Source organism: Amblyomma maculatum, chromosome 11 (assembly GCF_055883805.1).
Source record: "Amblyomma maculatum isolate TAMU_Amacu chromosome 11, ASM5588380v1, whole genome shotgun sequence".
Classification (NCBI taxonomy): Eukaryota; Metazoa; Arthropoda; class Arachnida; order Ixodida; family Ixodidae; genus Amblyomma; species Amblyomma maculatum.
This window is the reverse complement of record NC_139354.1, coordinates 22,180,571-22,206,674: the sequence shown is the minus strand read 5'-3', so window position 1 is coordinate 22,206,674 and position 26,104 is coordinate 22,180,571. Positions and strand designations below refer to the sequence as shown.

Genomic DNA, 26,104 nt, shown 5'->3' with positions numbered 1-26,104 from the left:
AGCTGGCTCACAATCGCGCTCCTCCCGTCGCAGCGAGCTGTCGCAAGTTCTTTCACGCTAGTGCTTTCGTTTGGCCAGAGTAGCTCGGGCAGTGAGAGTTCATAAAAGCGGCGGCCGACGCCGCTCTGAAGACGTTATTTATTGTTTCTAATTCGCTGGGAAGAGACTTTCGCGTTTTCACTCCCCGTTAGCGTCGAAGCTCAGAAACACAGTTCTTGTCCGCTCCCGAGTGGCCCGTTAAGCCGCGTGCGCTGTTCCCCGAGTTGGTACGGTGTTTTCCGATTTTCGAATCGGAAAAAACCGGGCCTAAACGGGCCGATGCTGCCATCGTCACCCATGAGCTGCCTCCAACGCTGGAACAACTTCGCTCGGTGAGTCCACCTGCTCTTAGGGTCATTTTTCACTATTTCAGTAATCCCGGGAGTAATCGCACTGCGCGCATAGTTTATTTTTTATTTATTTATTTTGTAGCTTGCAAGCATGATGCAGACATGGCTTGTCGATCGCCGAATGTTCCTTTGCAAAGGCGCGTACATGATTACGTATTCGGCAGCCGATGAGGCGGGTATTGTATAACCGCGCGATCGATATGCTGTCCAGTTTGAACCGAAGATCGCAGACCGATTATCATTTATCCTCGTGGTGAAAGGGGGTGACCTCCGGCGGCACGGTTTGAAACAGGCCCGCGTAATGTCAAATGTGATCGTACTCTAACATGATCGTTCACTGTCGCGTGGCGGGCTGCTCTTAGCGATTGCAAAGCGCAATGCATAGGCATGCCGCTAGACTGCATTACGACACTGCACTCGTTGCTGGCCGCGCTCGATTAAACGAGCGTTGAACTTTCCAGAAATGTCGAAAACCATATTCATCTGCGTGGAGCTGGCCTGAGCTGACACGACTTGGCATGAATTATTGTCTTTCTTTTTCTTCGACACGTATGCGCGTTCAGTGACGTTACTTCGCAGCAGAACGTTGATACGTTGACTGAGCTGTGACATCAGCTTTCCCGAATCGATCGGCCGCGCGATCCACCACTGCAGCAGCGAAGAATATATGCGAAGAAATCTAGTCAACGGCTGGGGCGCTGATGCATCCAAATGCCAGCTGAATTGTGTTCGCGGCCAAAAATATGTCGGAAACTTTGCGCCGGCTCGCCTTACGGGCGTCGGGAAAGCCATGATGGCCGCCTCCTCTGATCGGCCGGTTCGCGCTGTAAAGCTGTCACCATGTTGCGTACTACATAACCTACTTCTAGGCCTAGGCAGGCTCTTCACGTGCTCTGCAGTGAACCGGACGATGCTCACCACAGGAAAAAACGGTACTGACAGATTTCTCTCGCCTCGCGCGTTGTAACCCTCGCCGTCTCGCCGAGCCGGCTGCAACCGGTTCCGCCGCTCGGGCGGCGTTGGAGAGAAGTCGCGTGTGACAGTTTCGGTTTCAAAGCTGCGGACAGCCGCGTGCGCGAGGAGGAAAAATAGAAAATGCGAGAGAACAGTGCGTGAGGTGGCAGGAAGCTGCGGCAACGTGACGCGCGCGCTGTTCTAGTCCGTTCGTGCTTTGCTTTTGTATCGAGATCGCTTTGCTCAACTGCGGCGTGCGTTTCTTTCTTTCTCTCCCTTTCCTTCTTTCTTCCTTTTGGGCGCTGCCGTGCGCGACCGCGGCCATGAGTACGTTGTGGGAAAATGTCAACCGTGACATCACTGGGAGGTGCGCTTCTCCTTAGGAATAGAAGCGCGGTGGCAAAGCCGAAACATTTTGCTTTTTCGTCGCGCTACGTTTTTGTTCGCTCGGGGGGTTGGTACGACTTAGTTGCAATTAATACAGCCGAAGGGCGTAGTGTGGTAAGCCTAACTGCGTTTAGCGTTGCGATATGTATATATATATATATATATATATACATACGCGCACACGTATATGTCTCCGGACATGTGTTGTTCCGCGGACAGGATTTGAAGCAGTGCGCGCAGGTCAACATGCGTGCTGTGTCGCGGTATTAGCAGCAGCACAAGGGCAGTGGGGAGTCGGAAATAAAATGGAGCGAAATTAGAAACTATAATTATACCGCCCAAGCGGTGCGCTTCATGCACGACCGCCTCAGCTCTTGATTAAGGGTCGAGGCGGTCTCTGTCAGCGGCGCATGCCTGTCGGACCGACATTTGAAGCTATTCATTCAACGTATTGCGTTGCTTGGGGAACTGTCTGACGCGTTATTATTTTTTTTTTTTCGGGGTTGGACTTCAAGCTTTTTAATCGATGAAAATTCCATGGACATTTTTCGGCGTTTATTTGAGAACGTATCTGCAAATTAATATATTCATTTAAAGTAATTACAGCCTTTCTCTGACGACCTAATACGGCAGTTAATTTTTTGCGGTCAAAAGTTGTTGTTGTTGTTGAGTTGTTTTCCTGTACCTCTAACAGCAGGAAGAGCTAGTATTCATTAGTAATCATATGGTAGTACTTGGAGGAATTGTTACAACAATTAGAAAAAGTAACTCAATTGAGATATCACTATAGAAGACTAAACATGTGTGCAAATTTATTTCTAAGAACTAGGTTTGCATGCTGTCATTGGGTTATCACACTTAATCACTTAAGAGGAGGGGATCTTTTTGATCTGCAGATGCATCCAAGCTATAGAGAGAAACATCCCAAATCGAAAAATGCATCACTCCGCAAATACTATAGGATTGAATGTATCCCGTGCTCATTATCTACCCACGCCTTGTGTGGCAACAATACTTTTTTTCAATTAAAACCAAATTTCACAAACTGAATTTAGCATATCTTTATGAGCTTTTTCTGGCTTAAACAGAAAAGTCCAGTTAGTGTAACTTATATTTCAAATGCACACTTCATGCTTGATTCAATTATTTCCTGTGTTCGTAACAAATTAATGCTTAAGAATTTTAAGGTTTTTAGCGTCACGGCCACGCAAAACACACAAAAACTTTACTCATATATTCACTTCATGTATTTCATTGGATTTGTGAGGGTTAGACAAGTTTAATTATTGCCAAAATCAGGAAAGGAACATCTCTTTCCCATCTGCATTGGGACTCATTTGGCTGAATAGTTCAGCAAGGAATGCACCCAGTTCATTCCTTAGCCAAAACATATAAAGTAAGCATATTGAAGGTACACCAAGAATGAAAGGTGTGGTATTAAGACCTTGAACAAGCAGGTCTATCATAATGCTAGCCTGTACTATCATTCCAGGGATCATTCTATATCTCACATGTCCTATATTTCTCCAATGTTCTTTTGGTCCATGTTGTCTTTATTTCTAATACCTTAAAGCCTTTACTAAGCTCATGCTGTAGCGTAAGAAGTTCGGCAGCTGACTCTGAGCATAATAGCGGCTTGGCTGCTCTCATGTTTTCTTGCAATCAATCAGTTATGGAAACAGTCAGAAACATTTAGCAATTAATCACTCTGTAGACACAAAGGGAACAGCTCAGGATTTCTTCTTACATTTTCTCGAAGCTTTTCTTTGTATCATAAGAACTATAAGTGTCTACACTGGTGAAGCTTGTGCTTTTAATAAACACCCACAGTAGACAGTGAACAAACAACACAGTAAACTTAGTTGATGCTATATAACCTGCAAAAGTTTAATAAATTACCATTTGTGCCTCTATTTGGCCACATACGGAGTTACTGAGTAATAACAATAGCAATGTTCGTTTCAGTGAACGTGACATTTCGCCAGCTGACATACTATGAATACTGCTTGCACTGTAAGCTATACCGGTTTTAAAGTTTCTCAAAGCTTTCAATTTCTCTCATTTCCTTTCCTCACATTCCTTTTTTTTTGTTGTTGTTGTTGTTGTTACAGAGTGAGCTAAAGCCCGAGCAGGACCTAGTTGGTGAGAGCAGCTAGGCCCCATTTAGAAGAAACACGTCCCCCGCAAATCCAGCCTACACAAACAGAAGCGGTAAACCCACGGCCGCTGTGCGGCTTTTGAAGGGACCAAGGTTGCTCGTCTCCTGTTTGTGGTGCAGCCAGAGTCGGTGGGCAAAGAAACCGTCGACAAACCCCGGTGCTGCTTACGCAAGAGTTCCTGGCTCTTGGCCGAGCAGGAAACCAACAGAACCTTGCGGGACCATCCGAAGCCCCACTGTCGTGCGGCAGGGAAGGAAGAGCGTCGTCACCGCATCTAACTGCTGCTTGTGCTGAACTGTGTCTGGCCTTGTTGTCGGTGAATTGAGGGCATCCCGAAGAATTCAGCCACGATGACTATCACGTACTCGCTCAACGTCTCGGAGGCCCGCCTCTGTGGCTTTGCCAAGTTGCTGCTGCGTTGGCGCGGCAGCATCTACAAGCTGCTCTACCGGGAGATGATCATCTTCTGCACCCTCTACTTCAGCCTGAGTGCCCTCTACCGGCACATACTCAACGGAGACCAGAAGATGTGAGTAGTTTGCTAACAGCTGTCGATTTTAGGCTTTTTCTCTAGTTAGTGCGCTTATCCATGACAATGCTGCCATCTGTTTTTAAGGAACTGAAATCATAAATTCAAAACTGGGACTTCTTTATTTCTTGAGTTAGTCATTACAAAAATAATACAGAGTCTAGTGTTGATGTATTTCTCCAGGCAGACCAGCACCTACCTATTCTAGACTTGATTGGAATGTATTCCCCTGCTCTACACTAAAGTCACATAGTACGTTACAGGTTAGATACAAATAGCAACTACACAGTGTGCTCAAATAACGTCTTCAAACTCAGATTTCCACCGTGGTGATGTCGCAATTTCGCTCTCTTGCTCTCCTTCATGCAGAGTCTTCGAAAGCCTAGCCAAGTACTGTGAAAAGTTCACAGACCTCATCCCACTGTCCTTTGTCCTGGGCTTCTATGTGTCCATCGTTGTAGGCCGGTGGTGGCAGCAGTACATGAGTGTGCCCTGGCCTGACAAGTGAGTAGCTCAATTTTTCAGCAATAGCATAAGGAATGATTTTGCATGTGCAAATTAACTTTTTTTTTATCACTGTCGTGCCATCACTCGTTGCTGTTGCCTGTTCTAAACTTTTCGGCACGTGCTGTCGAATTTACGCCGTTCATTGCACAGTGTTGTCAGCAGTGGGAGCATGGACTATATGCAGGAAAAAAAGGGTTGTGTTAAAACAAGCTCATAATGACAATTTTTACTTCCATAGTCTAGGACACAGCAAAAGCCCCCAGTTTTAGGCCACAGATGAGATATTTGACTTAAACCAGGATTCCTGTGAACTGGGTTAGAGTCACAATACTGCCCCTATAAAACAGATTGGCGGCGGGTGACCGTACAACACAGTCCAGGACAACAGAGGCCTGCCTAATAAAACAATAAAAGCTGTTGTACAGAGCCTTCCCCAGTTGATTCCATGGTGCAGACCGACAATAACTGGCTACACGATGGTCATGTGTCATCGCTTGACCATCCATTTGTTGCAATCATTGTGCAGCCCACTAAGTCTACGTCTTAGACTTTGCTGTAGGCATGAGGAATTGGTAAGGGACAGTCGGCAGAACAATGACCGCTTTTGCTGAGCTTCTGAACTTAGCAGGCAATTTTTCCTCACAAAATTAATCTCTGCGCAACAGTGGAGTGCCATTGCAGCATTTTTGAGCTCAGCTTTGCAGCACACACATTTCAAGTACTAAATGAATGGTGTTAGTAACGGCCGACTCATTACTGACCTTTCCCTATACTCCTCTAAACCTGGTGTGCTCACCAAAACAGGATTCATTTGAATGACAACTTTCTGGAGAAAGAGCACGACTCCTTGATGGGAACGCTGCCAGAAAGACATGGGCAGCATAAAGCAGAGATGCCATCGGCAGCTGCCTGCTTCACGTGTAGAGCAAAGGGCAGTGTCGACGATTCCACAGAACAGCTGCAAACATGCCGCACCGCCAGCTGACAGATGCGTCACAAAAAAAATCCAGAGCTCTGTTCCAAAACATCAAAAAAGAAGATTTGAGAGGGAGTGTGGGGAGTGGGGGTGCTATAAATGCTGGCAGAAAGACACTGGCAATGAGTGCGGCATCTAAATCTGTCTGGCTGTCACTGGGGTTGTGCCTGTTTCTTTTAATCTGAATGGGCAGCTAGCTGTGTTTAGCCACTTTTTGGCCCCTGTAGCTGCAGTGATTTGGAAATTCAAATCTATTTCTATTGTGACCTATTCATGCATTCCTACATGTCACCTTAACTTTGAGAGCCGCGTTAACTTGTGCTTGTCACGTGAGTGAAGAGAACATTGACTTAAGTGCCATCTCTATTAGTATCGAAGGTGGATAAGATATAAAGGAAAACACATGAAACTATTTGCAGCTACATGAAGGCGCTGTACCTGAGAGCTCTTAACATATCTACTCATGTTGCTTGGCACTTATGTACTGTTGCTTGTGGCAAAATTTTTCTGCATTGTCCTAGGAGAAAAGTGTAAATGCTTATATCAGCCTAACGACTCGCTTGCTCGTGCTTGATTTTCATTGAGGAATTCGGCAACGAGGCTTGTTTGAAAAAAGTAGTACTACCTGCCGTTTTTACGGGCAAATAAACATAACCTCCAAGCATGGTACCACAGGTGGCAACGGTGACCAGAAAAAGCAGAAAGTTTGCAAAAGAATCAAACCTGGGACACAGGAAATGTGCTGGTACTAGTTGTGCTGGCACTAGATAGCATTATTAGTACTACTCCTCTGAATACTATTACTGCAGAGAAGTTGCCATTATTGGTTAGAATGCGGTACCAACATTTCCTTTTCAGTACAGTAACAGACAATGCCACATCTATGCGAAACTGCTGAGAATATGAGTCTGCTGTTCGACATTGAGTTCACACAGACATGCCCCTTGTTAGTTATAAAAGACAATTTAGTTCTCTGACAAAATGATATATACGAAGGCCATTATTGCCTGCATACACACCACTGTTTCTGCACTATAATCATCAAAAACTCACGGCACTACAGCGTTGCTATGGCAGCACTCACATTACGCGCACACCTCCTCTGCTCTTGTTTCAGGGCAGTGATGGCTATAGCGGCATACGTCAATGGCACCGATGAGCGTGGTCGCATAATCCGACGCACGCTCGCTCGCTACCTGTCCCTGCTGTCGGCGCTCACTTTCCAAGGCATCAGCACGGCCGTCAAGAAGCGCTTCCCGACACTTGACCACATGGAGGAAGCCGGTGAGCTGATGTGGTGCACCGCTATGCGATGTATGCGTGCGACAAGCATCGTTATAAAGAAAACCACAGTCTCTAATGTGGGCACTTTCAAATCTTTTGGCTTTAGGCAAGCAAGGCAACCTTCCAAAGTCTGCTTAACAAAACACGTTGCGGGGCTGGTTGGTGAAGCATAGTTGGTGATGCGCCCGCCCTGTTATTTTTTCCTGTGTCCTTGTCATTTACGTAGTGCTGAACAGCTTAAGAAACCTTCCGAAAGTTCCTAGTTATAACCTGGCTACACATGCCGTTAAGAGTTCCACATATATTACATTTTTTCTTAAATTGTTTAAATTACATTTCTATTTCGAAGGGCTTCTAGCACAGATGTGATAATGACAAGAGGAAAAGAGGAAGGAACACAGTGTGTTGTTGCTTTACACAACCAGAAGATGATGCACTGCTTATGGACAGTGTAAGGTAATTCCGAGTGCTTCATATTTATGCAACATGGAGTGCAGTTCTCACATGAGCCCAAAAATTTAAATAAATGGCATAGGCTGTCTGCTTCTCGCCTTCAAGTGCTTATTGTTTCACTGCTGCCAATCAAGTTCAGCCTTTCTGGTAAAGCCATTGTTTCTCAAACTGCATAAATGGTTAAGTGTGCTTAGCATTGTTGCGGCAGTGGAGGCGAGGTGGCTAAGGCAGATAAGGGGAGCAGGCATATTTGCTTAACAGATTCATTCCCCTGCCACCACCGCTACCAAAATAGATATAGGGTGCTGTGAAAACACAAGGTTCGTCAAAAAAGTACACAATTGTGTAGGATGCTGGCATGCTGAAAGAATTGTGCCCTCTATCGCTTTAATTGAGTTCAACGTCAAGCTTATGACTACCCTGAGTAAGCCTCTTGCATTAGCATCGGTGTCATTTAAGCTCCCTGATCCCATTGCTCTGAATCTGGGCAGTGTATTAAAACGTTGCACCTTAGAGGACTATACGGAGCACCAGAAAGGGAATCCATTATATTTTCGATTGCCTTTTCTCTGACTGAAATTGTCTCCCATAGAGGGCATTTCGTTGCAAATCCCAGTTTTAATAGCCTAGCCAACCTTAAAGCCCAGAACTTATTATGCGGTAGTTACCATCTCAAAAACTACTTTTCAACATTAACTAGTTCAAGCGAGTATGACTGTAACAACAAATAAGCAGAATCTTGACTTGTAGGCAGTGAACAGTCCTCTTAGCATAAAAAAACAAACAATTGGCACGTCCCAAATGCCAAGTATCTATGCAGAAATTACTTGTATTTGCCAGCAGCCATATTTGGGTCAGTTTTGATAGCACGAGACGCTTGCATGCTTTATATAAGTGTTTCATTATTTTTCTGTGGATTACTGCGCTACTTGATAGACAGAGACAAGTGGAGGACGACACACGAATTCCTGTGTCGTCCTCCACTTGTCTCTATCAAGTAGCGCAGTATTCCACAGTATGATCAACCAACTGGCCCCAGTGTTTGCATTATTGTTCATTATTTTTGGGGCTTAGTCCTTTTTGACGAAAACAAAACTTTCGTCTGGGGTATCATGCAGTGGCATTGGAGTCTGTAAATATATCCACTGTGTATGCAGAGACCGTGAAATGCAAGAGCAGTGTTGTGTGACACAGCAGTGAACCGGAAAATGCCATTCGAGCTGTGCTATACACCGTGCTGCTACGAATGCATAACAAGGCCAACAGCAATTGAGTGTAAACAGCACTCGGCCAAAGTACAAACTGAAACAGCGTTATGCTGGAACTACAAACACCAAAAAGCAAGTCTGTCAAAGTCAACATAGCATATTACCTTTTGACAGCTATAAATATGCAGATCTCACCATAAGCAAAATTTCATTAAAGCAGGCATAGCGTAAATATCATGACGCTGTTGCGACTTCGCATACACTCTTGCCTTAAGACATTTCTGTAATAAGCAAGCTGGCTTGCTGACCACTGTAAACAATTATCCATAAGAAATCAGTAAATAACAATTGGAGCATGATGAAAAAAAAAAGGTAACTGTACGGCTTGAAATAGTTTTTTCAGAGTGATGTATAATGCAAGTTATGCAGGCAAGGAAAGAAAAGCACTGAAATCATGAGAAAGGCACTGTCAAGTGCAGGTGGAATACCTGGGGCCGTATTCCAAATTCGCATCGTTTTCAGAAGTGTAGTTTTCGCACTCACTTTGAGTCGCCTGGTTGGTGGAAACACTGGAATTGGATATTAGTTCGGTTGCGACAGCTTCTGGTTTCAACATTTGCACCAATGAGATGAGGGCAAAAACAATGCTTCTGAAAATGATGCAAACATGGAATACGAGCCCAGCACACTTAAACTTTGTCTTTGTTGCTGTTAAGTAACGTTCATTCATCACATGTTAATACCTTTACCCACACGTTTGGTCTACTCCAATGTACTTCTATTGCATGGGCCATTGCGCAGGCTGACGCTAAATAAGTGCAGCTTCAGTTTGGTGTTTTCTCGCTTAGCTTCATTCGCACACTGTTCATCATGGTCCAACTCCCATTTTCAAACCCTTTGCAGGCCTGATGACCAAGGAGGAGCGCCGCGTGTATGACTCAATCCCGGTGGCCCACGGCAAGTGGTGGGTGCCGGCACAGTGGTTCGTTGCCCTGGCCGTCCGCGCTCGCAAGGAGGGACGCATCAAGGACGACATCCTCCTCAAGCACCTTCTCCAGGTGCGGCCCCCTTAGAGTGCTGTGAAACGGAAAAGCAAAAAAAAAAAGGCAAAATCGAAAAACTCTTTTCCGCTGCCGCTACCACCCGCTAACACCGGCCTCTACAGGGGCCGTTCTCCCCGCCTGGGCCTGGCAGGGTCTCCTCGCCCTCTTCTTCCCGCCCCAGCAGAGCCAGCGTTGGTTTCACCCCTGCCCGCCTCTTTGTTCGCCACAGCTTGCCTCCTTCCCGATGATCGGCTGACTGAAGCGGTTGCCCCTCTGCGGGGGCTGTGAAAGAGAGAGAGAGGAGGAGACGAGGGAGAGAAAAAGCGGTGTAAGCAACACTTGGCTGGTGGTCTTCCCAGGGTTCTTGAGCGGCCGATGATGTCCCCCCTGGGAGTGGACCCAGGAGTGGATCTCTGTGGTTCTTGGCCGACTGCGGTTCCCGGCAGGGCCGCCGACGGGAAGACGGTGGCTGGTGATGGGTCCAGGGCACTGCGGAATACCCCTTGGCATGAACCCTGCTGGATGCCAGTCGATATGTAACACATTTAGCAGTGTCGGACCACAAAAAATGGGACAGTGACATTTCCAGAACATCTTGAAAGCAAAAGTCGCTATGGCAAACAACGCCGCAATATACCTAAATTTCACATCTTGCATGTCATACGTGCACTGGATTTTGTAAACTTGCTTGTGAATATTTGTTGAGAGAGAGTCAGATCAAGAAGCAGTCACCTATTCAGGGACTTCTGGCTGTAGTGTAGATGAGAGAGTTTCTCGGGACTTTCATGCTTTCACCAACCTTTAACAATGAGACCATCCATTATTGCTTAATAATGACAAGCAATACAGTTCATCACACTGTGCTGCATTTAAGTTTATTCTATTGCCTTGATTCGATTGGCTGCTTATTCGGGTAATGGTTAGTTACTATCACAAAAGGAGCATATACATTTCTAGCTGCTGCAACAAACAGTTGCAACAAAAAGGGCAAAAAAATAGGAATAGTAACATAACTAAGAAAATAAGTGCATTTACTATTGATAGATTATTAAAGATGACCTTTGTCTGAAAGGAGACAACAGGCAGCCAGCAGCAGTTCTTCCCAGGGTGTGTTTGGCAGCTGCCCGGACTGCTGTCCCCTGGCCACTTGCCGCTCTAACTAGCGGGCGGTCTTTTCCCTCCGAAGTGACCGTCCCCATCCCAGTGGCGCGGCAGTTGGTGATACTCTCCTCCCCTTTCTTCTTTTCCCCTGCGCATAGGAGATGCACGAGTTCCGCGGCTGCTGCGGCATGCTGTACAGCTACGACTGGATCAGCATCCCCCTGGTGTACACGCAAGTGGTGACGCTGGCCATCTACACCTATTTCCTGGCCACCGTCATGGGCCGCCAGTACCTCAAGTCGTCCTCCGGTGACGAGATTGACCTCTACATTCCCGTCTTCACCATCCTGCAGTTCTTTTTCTACATGGGCTGGCTAAAGGCGAGTCACTGTGCCTCCTTCTACAAAATTTATTGCACCATATGTGTGCCATAAAGAAAATATCAACTCAGTGCATTTGGCAAGTACTCGCAGATTATGACTAGCAGCTTACCGGTATCGCTCAAGAGGAAAGTTTACAACAGTTGTATCTTACCTGTACTCACCTTTATGGCTGAAGCGTGCAGAACAAATATGGTTCTATTTAAGTTAAGGGCAACGCAGAGGGCTATGGAACAAAAAATGTTAGGTTAACATTAAAAGGCAGGAAGAGCGCAGAGCGGGTCTGAGAAATAACTCAAGTTACTGACATTCTAGTGGAGATCAAGAAGAAGAACTGGGCATGGGCAGGACATGTAGTGCGAAGAGAGGAAAACCGATGGCCGCTAAGGACAACAAATTGGATTCCAAAGGAAGGAAAGCGCAGCAGGCAACGGCAGAAAGTTAGGTGGGCTGGTGAGGTCAGGAAGTTCACTGGGGTCAAGTGTGTGCAGCTAAAACAGGACTGGATTATTTCAAGGAATGTGGGAGAAGCCTTCACCCTGCAATGGGTATAGTCTGGCTGATGATGATGAAGGCTTGTACACTTTCAAAAACATTACCTTATTACATGTATCTGCTTAGATTCATATAGAGGAAAAAAAGAGAAATGAAATCGAAGTTACAAATGTCATGGTGAAACACTACATTTGTGTGCAGTTATTTAGCTACTGGCACTTGGAAGCTAATTTAGACATCACCAACAAACTTGGAAAGGTGACACCAACTTGGGGACACTTGCAATTGCACTTAGGGTGCAGAACTGATCAATCGACAGATGTACATTACAATGTGCAAACTCATTAAGCTGAGGACAGCACTGCTGTCTATGGAAGACAAAACAATAGGTTTAACATTAAGAAACGATGAGAGAGTTGAGTGGGTCTGAGAACAAATGTAGGTTAAAGTGCGCTGAGGGAGACAGCTCTATAAAAATACTGTTCACTAAAACTTGAGGTTCCTTTTGGTAGTATTAAACAACTGTGCAGGATCTGAATACATATTTATAGCTGATGAAATTTAATTGAGAATGGATTTTTTCATTATTGACTAGAAACTCGTGCAATGTGCACACCAAAATTAGGATTGATGGCCACCATTTTTAAATGAATACTGGCCTAGCATAGTCCTGTGGATCAACACTAAGAATTTGGTATCGACACACGCATTTCATTTGCGAAATTAGCAGATAATTGTGATACCTGTATTTTATCTCTCAGTCCTTTTAACCCATAAAATCTCAAGTTCGAGCAAGAGTGCATTGAAGCTCCCTTGGACATCCTGTGGACGTCCTGAATGTCTGCAGGGCGTGTGTGGGAGTTATTGTGCCTAATGGAAGCATTACTTGCTTCACCATACATTGTGCAGGTATGTTGTACAATCTTAAGATATATGAGATATATAGCAAGGCTCGTATTTAAAAGGCTGCATAGACTTAAACCGCTACATATACTTATGCTGCCTCGTCAAGAACTTTGTACATTTCGACACTAACAGAACAGATTTATGAACCTGCTAACTTTCCAAGAAACCAAAGGCCTTTTCAAGAAACCCGCCGACTCTGACCAGACTACATGTTTCAGATCTATGATAGCTTTACGGTATGCATTTTTTTTATTGTGAACATTTTTTTTTCATGCTTCTTACTAGCTAATAGCAAAGCCAGTCCATGCTGAAGAGGTATGCACATTTATGAAAAATAACTACAACAGTTTGGTTTGGTTTGGTAAACTTTATTTCCCACAGTAGGGGTCCTGGAGGACACTCGGCTAGGCGTCAGGTGTAGAGGGCAGCTCCCACGTCGGCACAGAGAGCCCGAAGCTCTCCGCCGCCGCGCGGGCCTCCTGGACAGCCTGAAGCTGATCATGTAGTGAAGCACTTTTTAACACTTTGTCCCAATGTTCCTTGTTCTTGGCGTAGGCGTTGCTCGATGCACAACCACACAGCATATGGTTTGTCTACACGGTCACTGCACCGTTCACACAAATGTCCGTCGTAGTCTGGATCGATGTGCTTCATGCGCCAGGGGTTGGGGTATGAGTTCGTTTGGAGCAAGCGTTACGTAACTGATTGGCTGCGGGTTAATTTCTTATCCGGGAGGGGAAATGCTCCAACTTGACCACAAACAGACTTGACCAGCTTGAGCAGAAATGTGGTTGAACGGAACACGTGTTGCAAAATGAAACGAAAGAAAAGGGTTGCAGGACATGACACTATACATACACTGTACAGAGTCATGCAGAACGCTTTTCACTAATATTGTAATTCCGCTGTGAGCGAGACAAGCCATGGGTGCTTGCAATGCTGATTTTGTGGCTATGCAGGGCACTTACTGTGCGTTTTGGCTTTGTCACAGGTAGCGGAGCAGCTCATCAACCCTTTTGGTGAAGACGACGATGATTTCGAGCTCAACTGGTGCCTCGACAGAAACCTGCAGGTACGAGACACCACTGCTCCTGTCGTTTTCTCAATTTGTAGTAACTGTGTAACAAGTTTATCAGGGCTCTGCCATGTATGTACAGCCTTTGTCAAAAGTTTAGAGCCCAGAGGGTTTGCTTTTAAGCCGTATATTATGACTTAAACAACTGTAGAAGTCCTACCTATTGGAGAGGGTAGGATGAAAAATCTTGACTTAGTTTGGAAACCTGGGAATGCATTATGAGCCACATAGTATGACTCAGAAGTAGATGGACTCTGAACTTTTGACAAAAGCTGTACCTTGTTTTCAGAAACTGTGCATTACTGAAATTCTATCACTGAAATGTCAGAATGTTGCAGCGATGCCTTTGCTAAGACAGTTTGATGCCTCTGCCATTACCATATTTTCTGGTGTATAGGAGGCGCTTTGCATAATAAGACGTACCTGTCATAATGAGAGGATTTCGGTAAAAAATATGCATAGTGTAAAGCGCACCTCAATTTCCTAATTAGGGCGATAGGACATGACTGTACGACACTTGAACGACCATCATGAAATGCTTTGTATCTGTGAGAACAATCCTTAAGCTGTGCAAAATAATCGAAAAGAAGGGGCGACAGCTATGCCGAAAAATCTGTTGTACAAGCAGCGCAGCGACGCTATTTTGAATCAAAACCTTTATATTGTTCATCTCCCAACGTGCTATGAGAAACTTACACTATTTCTAGTGACAGCTCTGCATAGGCATCGTGTTCGCACTCAGAATCGTGGGGAGTGCAGGTGTCGCATCTTCTGGCATTTCATATTACTAATGCCTGAGGCCTGCGAAATGACCATAGGTTTCATTGTCTCAGAAGTCATTGCTGCTGCCGTTTCACAATAAAGCCGCCTTGCAATGTTGCGCAAAATGAAAAATAAAACATTAAACGATGCAGCATTGTACAAGATGCATCGACAAAGTTCTTGTAAAAAAAAAAAAAGAAAACAAAAACAAAGCTGTGCCAAACATTATCTGGGTTTTTCTGACAAAACATATTCAAACATAGGAGTTGCTCATGTCAGAGCACTATTAAACTGCACAATTTTGTACAATTCTTATATCCAAGCGTGTTTCTCCAATAAAAGCATTTTGATGATTAGTGAAAACTTGCCTGTACTTTCTCAGCAGTTCTAGCCATGTGAGGAAAGTTGTCAAGCTAGTTTTGCAGAATTGCTGTATGTGGTAGTAAAAGTTAAGCATGTAAAATGTACTTTCATTGATATGTGTAGGAATTACTGTGTGGCCTTATGAGTGTACTGACTAGCACTACTACTGATGGCTGCAGTAAATGCGGGATGTTCTACCAGACGACAGTTATGTGGCCTGTTACAAAGTCAAAATAAGAAGCACTTAAATAGCCTATTCAAACTGAAAACTACCAATGAGTACTGGACAACAAAATGAATTTAGAGTGCAAGAGCTCAACAGTGGGTGTGGTGGAAGTATGTGCAACCGTAAATTAGGATAGCAGTGGATTCCTTGACAAACATGCACAAACTTGCCACAGGGATGTTTTCCAACTTCTAATTTTCGGCCAGTATTCGAGCATTCGGCATTCGTAAAAGTTTTTGTATCCCCGTAGAATGGTTTTTCTTGACATGGTTCACACTGATGGTGCGCAGTTTCCGTTTGCTTCCATCATCTGATGGCACCCTCTGGCGGCTGTTTCCAGGTCTCGTTCCAGATCGTGGACGACATGCATCAGCGCCACCCACGGCTGGTGCGCGACATCTACTGGGATGAGGCTGAGCCACAGCTGCCCTATACCAAGTCATCAGTGAACCTGCGCACCCAGCCACACCTGGGATCGGCCATGACTCTCGAGTGAGTCCCTATCTACGCTTACACATTCTGAATTCGTACCAGAATGCATACTGATATAGTCTTATGTGTAGATGTTTGTTTTTTCTCGATTTTGTCGATCAGAAAAGTAGCAACTGGCCCATTCTCTGTTACCTCGTGTTTTTTTTTTTCTCTTCTCATATCTTCTCATATTTCAAGTTTTGCCTAACAGGCGACACATAAGTTTCTTGCTCTTTTTCACACCACACTAAACCATCAGGGTTCGCTCTCACACCTGCACAGTGTGTCTTACACATCCGTGCAACCACTGACAGATGTTTAAAGAAAGGTAAAAAGATGTCACAACATCGTTTTGATAACCTCCTCAATGCAGTGTGGATCCCGAGGAGTCTGAGTTCGTGCCCATGGAGACCATCCTGGAGGAAGACCACGACGAACACAAGTACACGAGTCCACCGACGTCGCCACCTAATGCGGCCGACATCCCGCAAGTGCCCGGCCCCCTTAGCTCTCACCTGTACCATGTGCCACTGCATCTGCAGCAGCCATCGGACTATGCATTGCCATCGACCATCTCAGGACATCTGCTGGACAGCCCAATCATCTCGTGAGTAGTGGGCATGGATAACTGCAGGGTCTAATAGCTATCTCGGGTCTGTGATAGTAAGCCTTTGTTGTCCAGCATTTAGGGTGGTGTCATACCACTTCACTTCTCAATTAGCATCCACCTGCTGGTCAAGTTGGAGTAAAGTTCATGACAGGGGTTCAAACCGACAACATATGTATCCCCGGTATGCGGTTACTTGTAGGTGTCCACTGAAAAGAGAAACATACTGCCACTTTGTTTTCCCCAAAAGATCCAAACCAACTAAATATACTTAACACTTGGCCAAACTTTGTGTCAGTCGTTTAGCTTTGAACTGCCAAGTAAAACCATCCCAAACAGTGCATCTGCATGTCTTATTCGGTTTAAGATTAGCTAATGTCCGGCTTAATCATTTTTGCATTCCCTACTCTTTATCATTGACTGAAGCAATGTCACAACCACAGTATCGCTGGGGTCGAGCGAATTTCGAGGTGCGGCATCCCATGAGCTGTTATTTGCTCTTTCTTATTACGCAGAGCAGAGAATGCAAAAAAAAAATACTGCTGATCTCATTATTGCTACGCTATATCGGCTCCTTGTTAGAAAAATATCCATTGCATTATTTGTGATTATTCAGGAGCCTAAATGAAACAAAAAAAGATTATAATAGATTCATAAATTTATATCCGCAACTCCACAACGAGCTCGTCACAAATGACATGGCACATTGAAGCATACATCCACCAGATGTTACGGGGACACTATAGTCATTTCTGCTTTGTTTCCTTATACCTTGCACTGGCTCTTAGCCATATGCCTAAGCCGTTAATCCTTTGCTCTTCTAATCTTCAGGACTCGCAACACAGCGGACAACACCACCCAGACGGGCTTTCGGATCTTGAGCACGGGTAGCCGCCTTCTCAACCTCATAATAGGCAGCAGCAACGAGAACCTGCCGCAGACACCGAAGGCCAAAGAGCACCCGCTCGTACCACATTTCATCTCGCGGCAACAGTGCAGCCGGCGAACTGCACGCACCGTGTCGCTCTGCGAGGGCCTCGACCACCGCAGCCACGAGTTTATGCCTGACGAGCGCCGGTCACTGCTCCGTGGAGATGACAACAAACCGGCCATCAAAGAAGCAGTGCCGACATCCGTCATCGTTGACCTGTCGTCACCGCCGGCAACCATCGACGAAGTCAAGCAACCCGAAGAAGCGCAGCAGCAGGACAAGAAGGCGGAAGAGGCAGCAGAACCTTCACCGTACGAGCCAAACACGTCTACCGAGAGCTTGGCGGAGAACAGCCAGTGCAGCGCGGACAGCTACACCCAGCTGTTGCCCCCGTAATATGCAAGCGGCAGCCTTAGACAACATATTTAACCACCAAGTTTACAAGGGCAAGAAGATGAAGCGCCACCGTATACGTGGCATCTGCAACTCGAAAATCTTGTAACTGGCACACAATTCACGATTGCAGCTTTCTTTTAAGACTGCAGGTGCTACAAATACGGCACCCACGGTTTCAGGCTTGCGAAGTTGTTTCGCGTCGTTAAACCAGCCTGAACAAAATGCTGCCGTGGTCTGCCCACCACAAACCTTGCAGTACCACATCAAGAAGAGTGTGCCAGGAAGCATAGAAGAAGTCCCACTCTGTCACTGCACGAACGCTGCCTAATCTTAAAGCGTGATCGTGGCGGCGCAAAGATGTCTCGGCTCATTTACGTCCTCGCAGAGATATGCTTGTGAAGTGCACTGCAAATATGTCAGCGAGTGTATCTACACAACCAAAGGTCACACTAGAAGGACCTTCAAGTGACTTTTTGGACAGGAGCAATGTAAAGTGGTATCGCTTTTCAAGCAAGCTTTCCTAGAGCAACTACAAACTTTAGAGCAAACCGCTGCCTCTCTAGCACATGCAGCTTTTTGCCAGTTAGCCGAGATGAAAGCAGAAAGCATACCGAAGCCATTGTACTTCACACGTGCTGAATCACGGGCAGCCAAAGTAGAAGCCTGCAGCAGAAGCCGGAAGTGATCTCTATATGCACCGAATGATGCCGTGGCCATATTCACGGACAGCCTGTGTTATAAACAAGGTGAGCACTGTGGAAAGAAATGTAACGTCGGCGCCGGACTGAAACTTCCGTCTTTTTGAACGCGGAAACTGCAAATCCTGCACCGCCGCAGTCTTTGTGGGTTGTGCTCAGCTGACGTTAAAGCAAGACAGCAGAGTAGCAATGCACGCTTGCTGCTACTTCGAAACTCATCCCACCGATACAGCGCAACCTCACGGGAAGCAAACCTTGGCACGTCAAGCTTGTCGAGCACTCGTTCAGCTTAAAGAAGCAGATCTGACACATGTTGGCTGTGGATATTTTTGTGCGTGCAACAGTATGTGATTGTTTCGTGTTTATTTAAACTGTTGAGAATGTGGTTTGTGTATAATGTGCATCCCTAAATGTGCTCCTGACTTGATGCCTGGAGACAGTACATCATTTTCTGCATTTATCCGAGAGCAGCGTTTTTGCTGTCGTCGTCGAGAGTGTTGAGAGACATTCTGCATCAAGACTGATATCAAATCAACTCTCTTCAACTATCTGTAGGCATGTGAGTTGCGTTAATGGTTTGGTTTTACAAATCAACTCCAAGATCGTTGCGAATGTCGCAAACTTGGTTTCATGATTCGAAGCAGTGCCGCCTACCATACTGTTGAAGTGACTGCCTGAGAAACTCCGGCACTGAAGTGTGCAGTGTCGGAATGAAAAACTTGTAAAGTTTTTCGAGTCATTAATTATCCGGTGTTTCAGACGTGTCTAGCTGGCAGGCTCTACCTGGGTTCGAATACACTGTCGGTTCATTTGTGGCTGGTATGGCGCTCACGGAGGCAAACTGTTTTACGAGGGTTGTGAGCGCCATCACAAGTAGTGCTTTGTATTTTGATTGACGTCTCATCATTGTTCATCTTGAACGAGGTTCTAAGGTGGCTTTTGCAAGGAAGCAGCAATACTGCTGGAGCAAGTACACTGTTCAAAAACCCGCCTATACGGTTCGTGAAGTTTGAGATGCCAATTGCCGCATCTGTCTTTACCAGGGAGGGTATTGTGCAAAGTGAGGGCTAAGGTTGCCACTTTGAGGCACGTTAATTTATTTTGGAGCGTGTGTGACACTCTTTCCCCCATCTACAGGGTCTTGGGTGTTAGTCCTTGTTTTTCTCGTGTTTGTGGCTCCGAATGTTCCCGGTGCACATGTTGTGACGCATCGTTCAGTGTTTTCTCCACACAGTACAAGGCACTTTCTCCAGCAGGATTTTCTTGTATGAATGAAAGTTTAGAGTTGCCTTGTTTGTTGACACTACTCTCGAGCGGTTCTGGGGACTGTGAAGTCATGTTTTCTCGATCCGGGGCAGCATACTCAGTGTGATGCAAATGGGCCGTGTTCCAGTGGCGCACTGTCGGGTAATATGGTCGAAATCCTTCACATGCAACGCATGGGAAAAGAAAAGCATTTTTCTTTTTTTTTTTGTCACAGAAGAATTGTTAGAGCGTTTGCCGACATTCGGGGTGACCGTAAATGAGCACTTTTCCAAGTCTTCAAGATGATTTTCATGCAGGAGTTGCTACACTACTTTTTTTGTATATGCGACCAATGATATGCAGCTTCTGAGTAAGTTACCTCGCATATCACCGTGTGCTGGAATTCTTATTTATTTAGATGTCATAGTTGCGAATCTTCAGCACATTTCCCGTTTGTTTCAGTAGTCATACGCTTCGTAAACAGCTGTACGTGTGACCGTGACGGCAAATTTTAGTGCACTGTTCAGGTTGTACATGAATAATACCATCTCTCCTCCGGGTTGTCTGCTGTCAGCGCCACTCTGCATGCCATGGCACTCAAAAATGTTTTGGAATAGTACCGAAAATTGTAATGGGAATTTGATAAGCAGGATAAAACTCGCCATCTCTAAAGAACATCTCACTTTCAGAACTCCAAACTTTGGGAAAACAGCATCCTAGTGTTGTTCAGCTTGTCTATACTAGTTTGTCATGGTTACACAGATTATTGATGATGGTAAAAGTGAAGTTACATACTTACACGACTTCATCCATGCAGTGGGTTTCCTTTTTTTTTTTTGCAGAATGATGAACACTCCTGTAGAAGATTGAACAAAAACGACGGGGTTGTACAAAAAACAGAGTAAAGCAAGCCTCACAAGGCCACAAAACCAACATAAAATTCCAGGAAAGTCGATAATTCGGTTACTAATGAAAGAAAATATGCACGGCATTTTGTATTTGAAACAATGTCACAGCGGTCAGTGGCATCCTGGGATATTGGTATCGAGAGCGCCATACATATCTGCAATTTTGCAGCAATATGGTTACACTCATATGTAAATTTCAGTCTAGCCATTCTTTCGTTTTTGTGGGACCTCGCATGAACACTTCTATAAGTGTCAGGTTTATATTTCATGCACACACAAAAAAGGCAACCTGTGTTTTGCGTTCTCTGTAAGATATGCCATAGTGCCGGTAACTTACATCTCAATCTTTCCTTTCAGTTCCTGTTTGAATGTGATCTTTTCCCGGCTAGCTTCGGATCTTTTACATCCGACTTGCTGGTTAGTGAAGGAGAGGACGCCGATCTTTCTATGAAAGCGAATTTATATGCTGATCTATGACAGTGCTCCTTTTTGTTCGTCCATTAATCACGGAAATGTTCTGTATTGAGCACTCTGGAATTTGTGGTTGCAAGTAGTGCTATGAAGTTCCGTGCAAACATATACTTCAACACTTCATAGGATTTTTTAGGATTTGAGCAGGTATTAAAAAGGCTGGTATTAGATATGACCATTGAACTGCAACCCACCTTCATTAAAATGATCATGCAGAAATAAATTTCTCAAAAATGTATCTCATTTTTAATCACAGCGGCCAAATGGAACTGTCTAAATTGGTGAACATTTCTTTAGTTTGTCAAAATGCCCTTCCTGCTAAAGAAAGAAGACTGAGTAAGTATGCTGGCTTGGATGACATCTGAATCACCAATCGGTTAACAGATGTCATGTTTGGCTCCTCCACAATTTATACCTGCATACCTTACAGTTAGGCCTTCAAGGAATACAAACACTTTTCAGGATACTAGATGGAGCAAATTTCTCAGTACACCAGTACACCTATATCTTTTTACACGAGCCTTTCATTCAGCCCTCTAGTGTTTATGTTGTATCTAACTGCCAAAGCCTTGCTTGTTGTAAATGTGCTGCAAAGTAATAAAATGTGTCATATAAGTTGGTATAATTTCTCACAGAAAGAACTGCTTCGCATCCCCCCTGTGTATTGTTGGAATGTTTAGTACATCAAAAGGTAGTGGTAGCGATGTCTTCAATACAAATTTTCTTTTTCCATTTTTGTAAGACTGAATTTAGGTAGCTGGTTACCAAGGGAAACATATTTTGCAAAAATTGTGCACATGCCGCTTTGCATTTCATTTGAGAATGAGGCCATCAATGCGTAATGGAACAGTCAGTGGTATGACCGAAGCGTTCATTTATTATCTAGAAAACGTCGACGAGTGTAGACAAGCACTCCACATAGGCCAGCATATCGCCATATCCACTCAGGCTTACAACTTGCTTAAAGTCGTAGCTGAAGTATATTTTTCGACAGCATGTGAGAATACAGAAAAATTTTGAAACCATAACAAGCAAGCATCAGCGTGAAACCATGCATGAATGGCACTACAGTATCATGCTCTGGCTTCTGCAACAGGTAACAGATAGTTTCATCACTGCCACCTGGCAACGGACATGTGTCATCTCTTCTTTCACAGTAAAGCACAACTAGAACATGGCGAGTTCTTAAAACTAAACTCAATTTTACGTTTTTTTTCTCATGGCAAAGAAGCAAAAATGACAAAACATTGGGGTTACTAGTCAATTGTGTGATGACCAGGTGGTAGCAAACAACATACATCAAAGGTGATGAGATTTGCGCACATATGGTCATTTGAAGAGCTGTTCTTGTAGGACCTTGCGTGTACAGCCATAACAAGAAGCAAAAATGACAAATCATTGGGCCCAATGATTTGTCGTTTTTGCTTCTTGTTATTTATTTTTTATTTATTTATTTATTTTTATTTACAAATACTGCAAGCCATTACGGCCCATGCAGGAGTGGTGCAAAAACTAGCTGCCAGCTTGATACATCATACACATTGCTCAAGACCATAAAACATGCAGAAACACACAAAAATCTTGGAGAAAACAATGGTGAATGATACAATTACGGACAACAAATTTAAAAAAATTACATAAGATAATCTTCGAGTTCCTTTGCGAAATTATTTGATTCCGTTATTTTTACCGACAAGGAATTTCAATCTGCAATGGTTCTTGGAAAAAAACTTTGTTTGAATGCTTCCGTGCGCGCAAAAATTGAGACTAAGGAATTATTGTGGCTATGTCTGGTTTTTCGCGCTGTTGATCGCTTTATGCAATTACTTGAATCTAAACTTACCTTACCTGTAAGGATTTTGTACAAAAATATTAACCTGCTAACTTTTCTGCGAGTCTGTAATAGAGGGATACCGCGTTGCTTCATCATAAGTGATGGGGAATCTAGCGTTATGGCTGTACACGCAAGGTCCTACAAGAACAGCTCTTCAAATGACCATATGTGCGCAAATCTCATCATCACCTTTGATGTATGTTGTTTGCTACCACCTGGTCATCACACAATTGATTAGTAACCCCTAATTAGTATACATCTAATTACTGTTGGCATCAATATATGTTAAGAGATGCCAGCATGTCAAAAAGACCACGACATGTTTACAAAGTACCTTTCTAATAGCCTGAGTGAATGAGCCTTCTTGGCGTATGTGTAGCATGTTCCTCAATTTATTTTTCGATAATTCTTGTTTTGTTTGTATTGACAGGAACCATTTATTAATTTTGGCTAGATTAGGACCGTTTCCTGAATTGTTCTGATTGTTCACTAAATTTGCTTTTGTTGATCAGTCAGGAACAATACATTTTCTGGCAGCTACGTAAAAAAGCAAATACTACATCACTTTTGACTGCAGGGAAAAATTTTCACTGAAACAGTATGGAAAAGTCGTACCTAGAAAATAGTATGCATCCAAAAAAAATTAATGCCGTGCTACGAAATTAACACTGAATAGGCCTATCAGTTTTTTTTCAATAATAAAAAACAACAAGTTCCAACTCCAGGTCATATATTCAAAGCTGAAAAAGAACAGTTCAGAAATGCAATCTTGCCTTTTTCCTATTGAAAGCAGCATTACAAACAGCCATACACAAATTAAGGGGTAATGTTTGGCGCAAGTCCTTATGATAGGTACAATTGAGGAATCTGAAAACAATGTTGTTTAAGAGCATGTTATGGTTGCAGAGTGTGAAACTCATGATATCCTACTCCTGCTTACTGAACTTGCACACACATGTATTTTGTGTAGGCCTGTTCTGTTCAAAATGTGTTGAGCAAATTAATGTACATTAATGTACTTTGTCTCCAACTGCTACTAATGCAATGGCAACTTTAACGTTTTCAGTAGCGTTATTTCTAAACCCACACATTAATCTACACATCAGCAGTGTTTGCAATTTTTAGACTCTGCACACATAACTAGAAATGGCATGCACAGTCTTGGACAAAAGTATTCAGGCCATATGGTCTGCTTTTTAGCTAGTACTCGCAGCATCCTTAAAGACCAAAGGATCATATGAGAAGCTAGGAAAAGGGTTTTTCTTGCTTTGCAAAGTTTTCACGCTTGAATGCTCTTCAACATGGCATGGCTGAAATGGCAAATGGCCTGAAAAGCTTACAGGGGTGCACATGTTTCAATGAACCTTTTCTAAAAAGACATCGGCTACTAAACGCAGGTTACTTTAGAGAACAGTGCAGTGTACTAAATTGAACTTCAGTACAGTATGTGTCTTTCTTTACCAGCAAAAAAAAAAAGAAAAAAAAAAAGAACAAAGTTACAACCTTGAAGGCAAGTTCTGCATGCTTTGACTCCACAGACGATATGGTGCGTGCTATACATATGCTTGAAACGATAGTTTTCTCATGACAATGCCGCTTTGTAAAATAAAAACAACAACAGAACGATTGATTTCTAGCACCTGGAAGCTTCTTAAGCCAGTAAAATGTACATATGCACATAACACGGCTAGCACAACACTAATCATCAGCAATCAGGTCATGCTTCGAAGCTTTGCCTCAGTAAGTTTTTGTTATGGTTGCATTCTAGTAACTGCATGGTCAGTAAACATGCAATGCCGTTATTCAGGTGTGTTCTACCATCAGCACAGAAAACCTTTCTGTCCACGACGCCTCCTGCTGCCAACATATGTATCGCATATGTGCCTGCCCACTCTTTGCTCTTTTGTTGCTGCTTGTGTTCGTTACGTGCATCAGCTGCAGAACTTCTAGTGTGGTTAGCAAGCGTTGGTACATGGAATTAACATGCTTGGTCTCTTATTAATAAATATTTGATGCAAATAAGCATGCACTGGAAGAAGCCCGACACATATGTAATGAGCACTGACCGAATCCAAGGGCAGTTTTCACGACACAGCAAGCTGTTCATAACAGCGCTCTCACGTGTGAAGGAAACAGTGCGTTCGCAACGCCCACAATGCTTAAATGGTCATACAATGTACTAAAATGGAATAATCCGGCAGCAAGCAGCGCGAGAACAAACACTGCCAAAGGAAGTTTGGGCGCCGTGGCATCAGTGCCTGTGCTAGTCATGTGCACCGAAATATGCATCGCAAAGAACGGCATGCGGGTCAAGAATTTACGAGATGCGCATTCACAAAAAAAAAAAAAAGAATGTAATCAGCTGATGCATGGCTGATGCCTCTAGATGTTTCGTCTATCCTAAACACAGCTGTTTTTCGCGAATCTGTATCCACCTTTCACCTGGTACTCACCCATTGTATAGTGCTCTAAAAGATTCTAGAGCACTATACCCATTGCATGCACGTAGCCCGAAGCTATGACAGAAGCGTTTTAATTTTCTCACCGGCGAAGATTAGAATAGTCAACGAAAGTGGAGAAGAAAGCTTCCGAATAGCTGCATCAACCTTCACAGCGTTCATCAGCAGTAGTTGTACTATATGACCTGTCCGGTAATGACATACAATCCAAATTGGGTCAAAAGTAAATCGATGTGAAGAATATTTATAATGGAGCGACCACTGCTGGCTCGTTGGTCTAGGGGTATGATTCTCGCTTAGGGTGCGAGAGGTCCCGGGTTCAAATCCCGGACGAGCCCGAATTATTTTGTTCATTACTGTAAAAATATTGTCTGCTCATTCAAATATTTTGCATTTGCCGATAATTTCAACCATTACTTTATCCACTACATTGTGCTCAAGAATATTATACGTGCTGTAATCACTAGCAGTCCCATCTCTCTCCATGAGCAGGCCGAACCTGTCATTATAGAAAAATCCTTCTCTCCATAAGATAGCGAAAGCGCCCACAGGCCAGCTCGGCTCGTTGGTCTAGGGGTATGATTCTCGCTTCGGGTGCGAGAGGTCCCGGGTTCAAATCCCGGACGAGCCCATGTTTTTTGTTTTCTTTTTTTTCTGAGTAAACATTTTTCATGGCAATATTTCTTTCCGAAAAGCTGCGGATGAAATCCACTTATACGTAAGCTCTCGCTTATACTGATCCCAGTTTCACGCTTTATAATTAGTTCTTCGGGAGTTCTTGCTTCCTGAAATACAACAAAAAAGAAAAACATTGTAGCGGTGGTTCAACCGTTCAACTATCCAAGTTACCAGCTTAGCCATCGGGCGCAACCGCCGCAGGCGCTGCT

At 44.2% G+C, this 26,104-nt stretch overlaps 1 protein-coding gene and 2 non-coding genes across 4 annotated transcripts; all 3 read left to right on the top strand.

Annotated features, from left to right (window-relative positions):
* On the top strand, positions 1-21,565 carry LOC146173091 (bestrophin-4-like). 2 transcript variants are annotated; one of them, XM_084583685.1, is made up of 11 exons: positions 1-371; positions 3,696-3,743; positions 3,842-4,418; positions 4,788-4,922; positions 7,019-7,185; positions 9,750-9,904; positions 11,149-11,370; positions 13,763-13,843; positions 15,538-15,689; positions 16,042-16,275; positions 17,107-21,565. In XM_084583685.1, exons 3-11 carry the CDS (start codon positions 4,240-4,242, stop codon positions 17,600-17,602), a joined length of 1,821 nt encoding a protein of 606 aa, XP_084439811.1. In that variant the 5' UTR covers positions 1-371; positions 3,696-3,743; positions 3,842-4,239; the 3' UTR covers positions 17,603-21,565. The 2 variants fall into 2 exon arrangements, with proteins under 2 accessions (XP_084439811.1, XP_084439810.1); XM_084583684.1 differs by lacking the exon at positions 3,696-3,743.
* Positions 21,566-25,483: 3,918 nt separating this feature from the next.
* On the top strand, positions 25,484-25,555 carry TRNAP-AGG (transfer RNA proline (anticodon AGG)). The gene has a single exon. It is a non-coding gene; the product is annotated as a tRNA-Pro (tRNA).
* Positions 25,556-25,776: 221 nt separating this feature from the next.
* TRNAP-CGG (transfer RNA proline (anticodon CGG)) lies at positions 25,777-25,848 on the top strand. Its single transcript has one exon. It is a non-coding gene; the product is annotated as a tRNA-Pro (tRNA).
* The last annotated feature ends 256 nt before the right edge of the window (positions 25,849-26,104 follow it).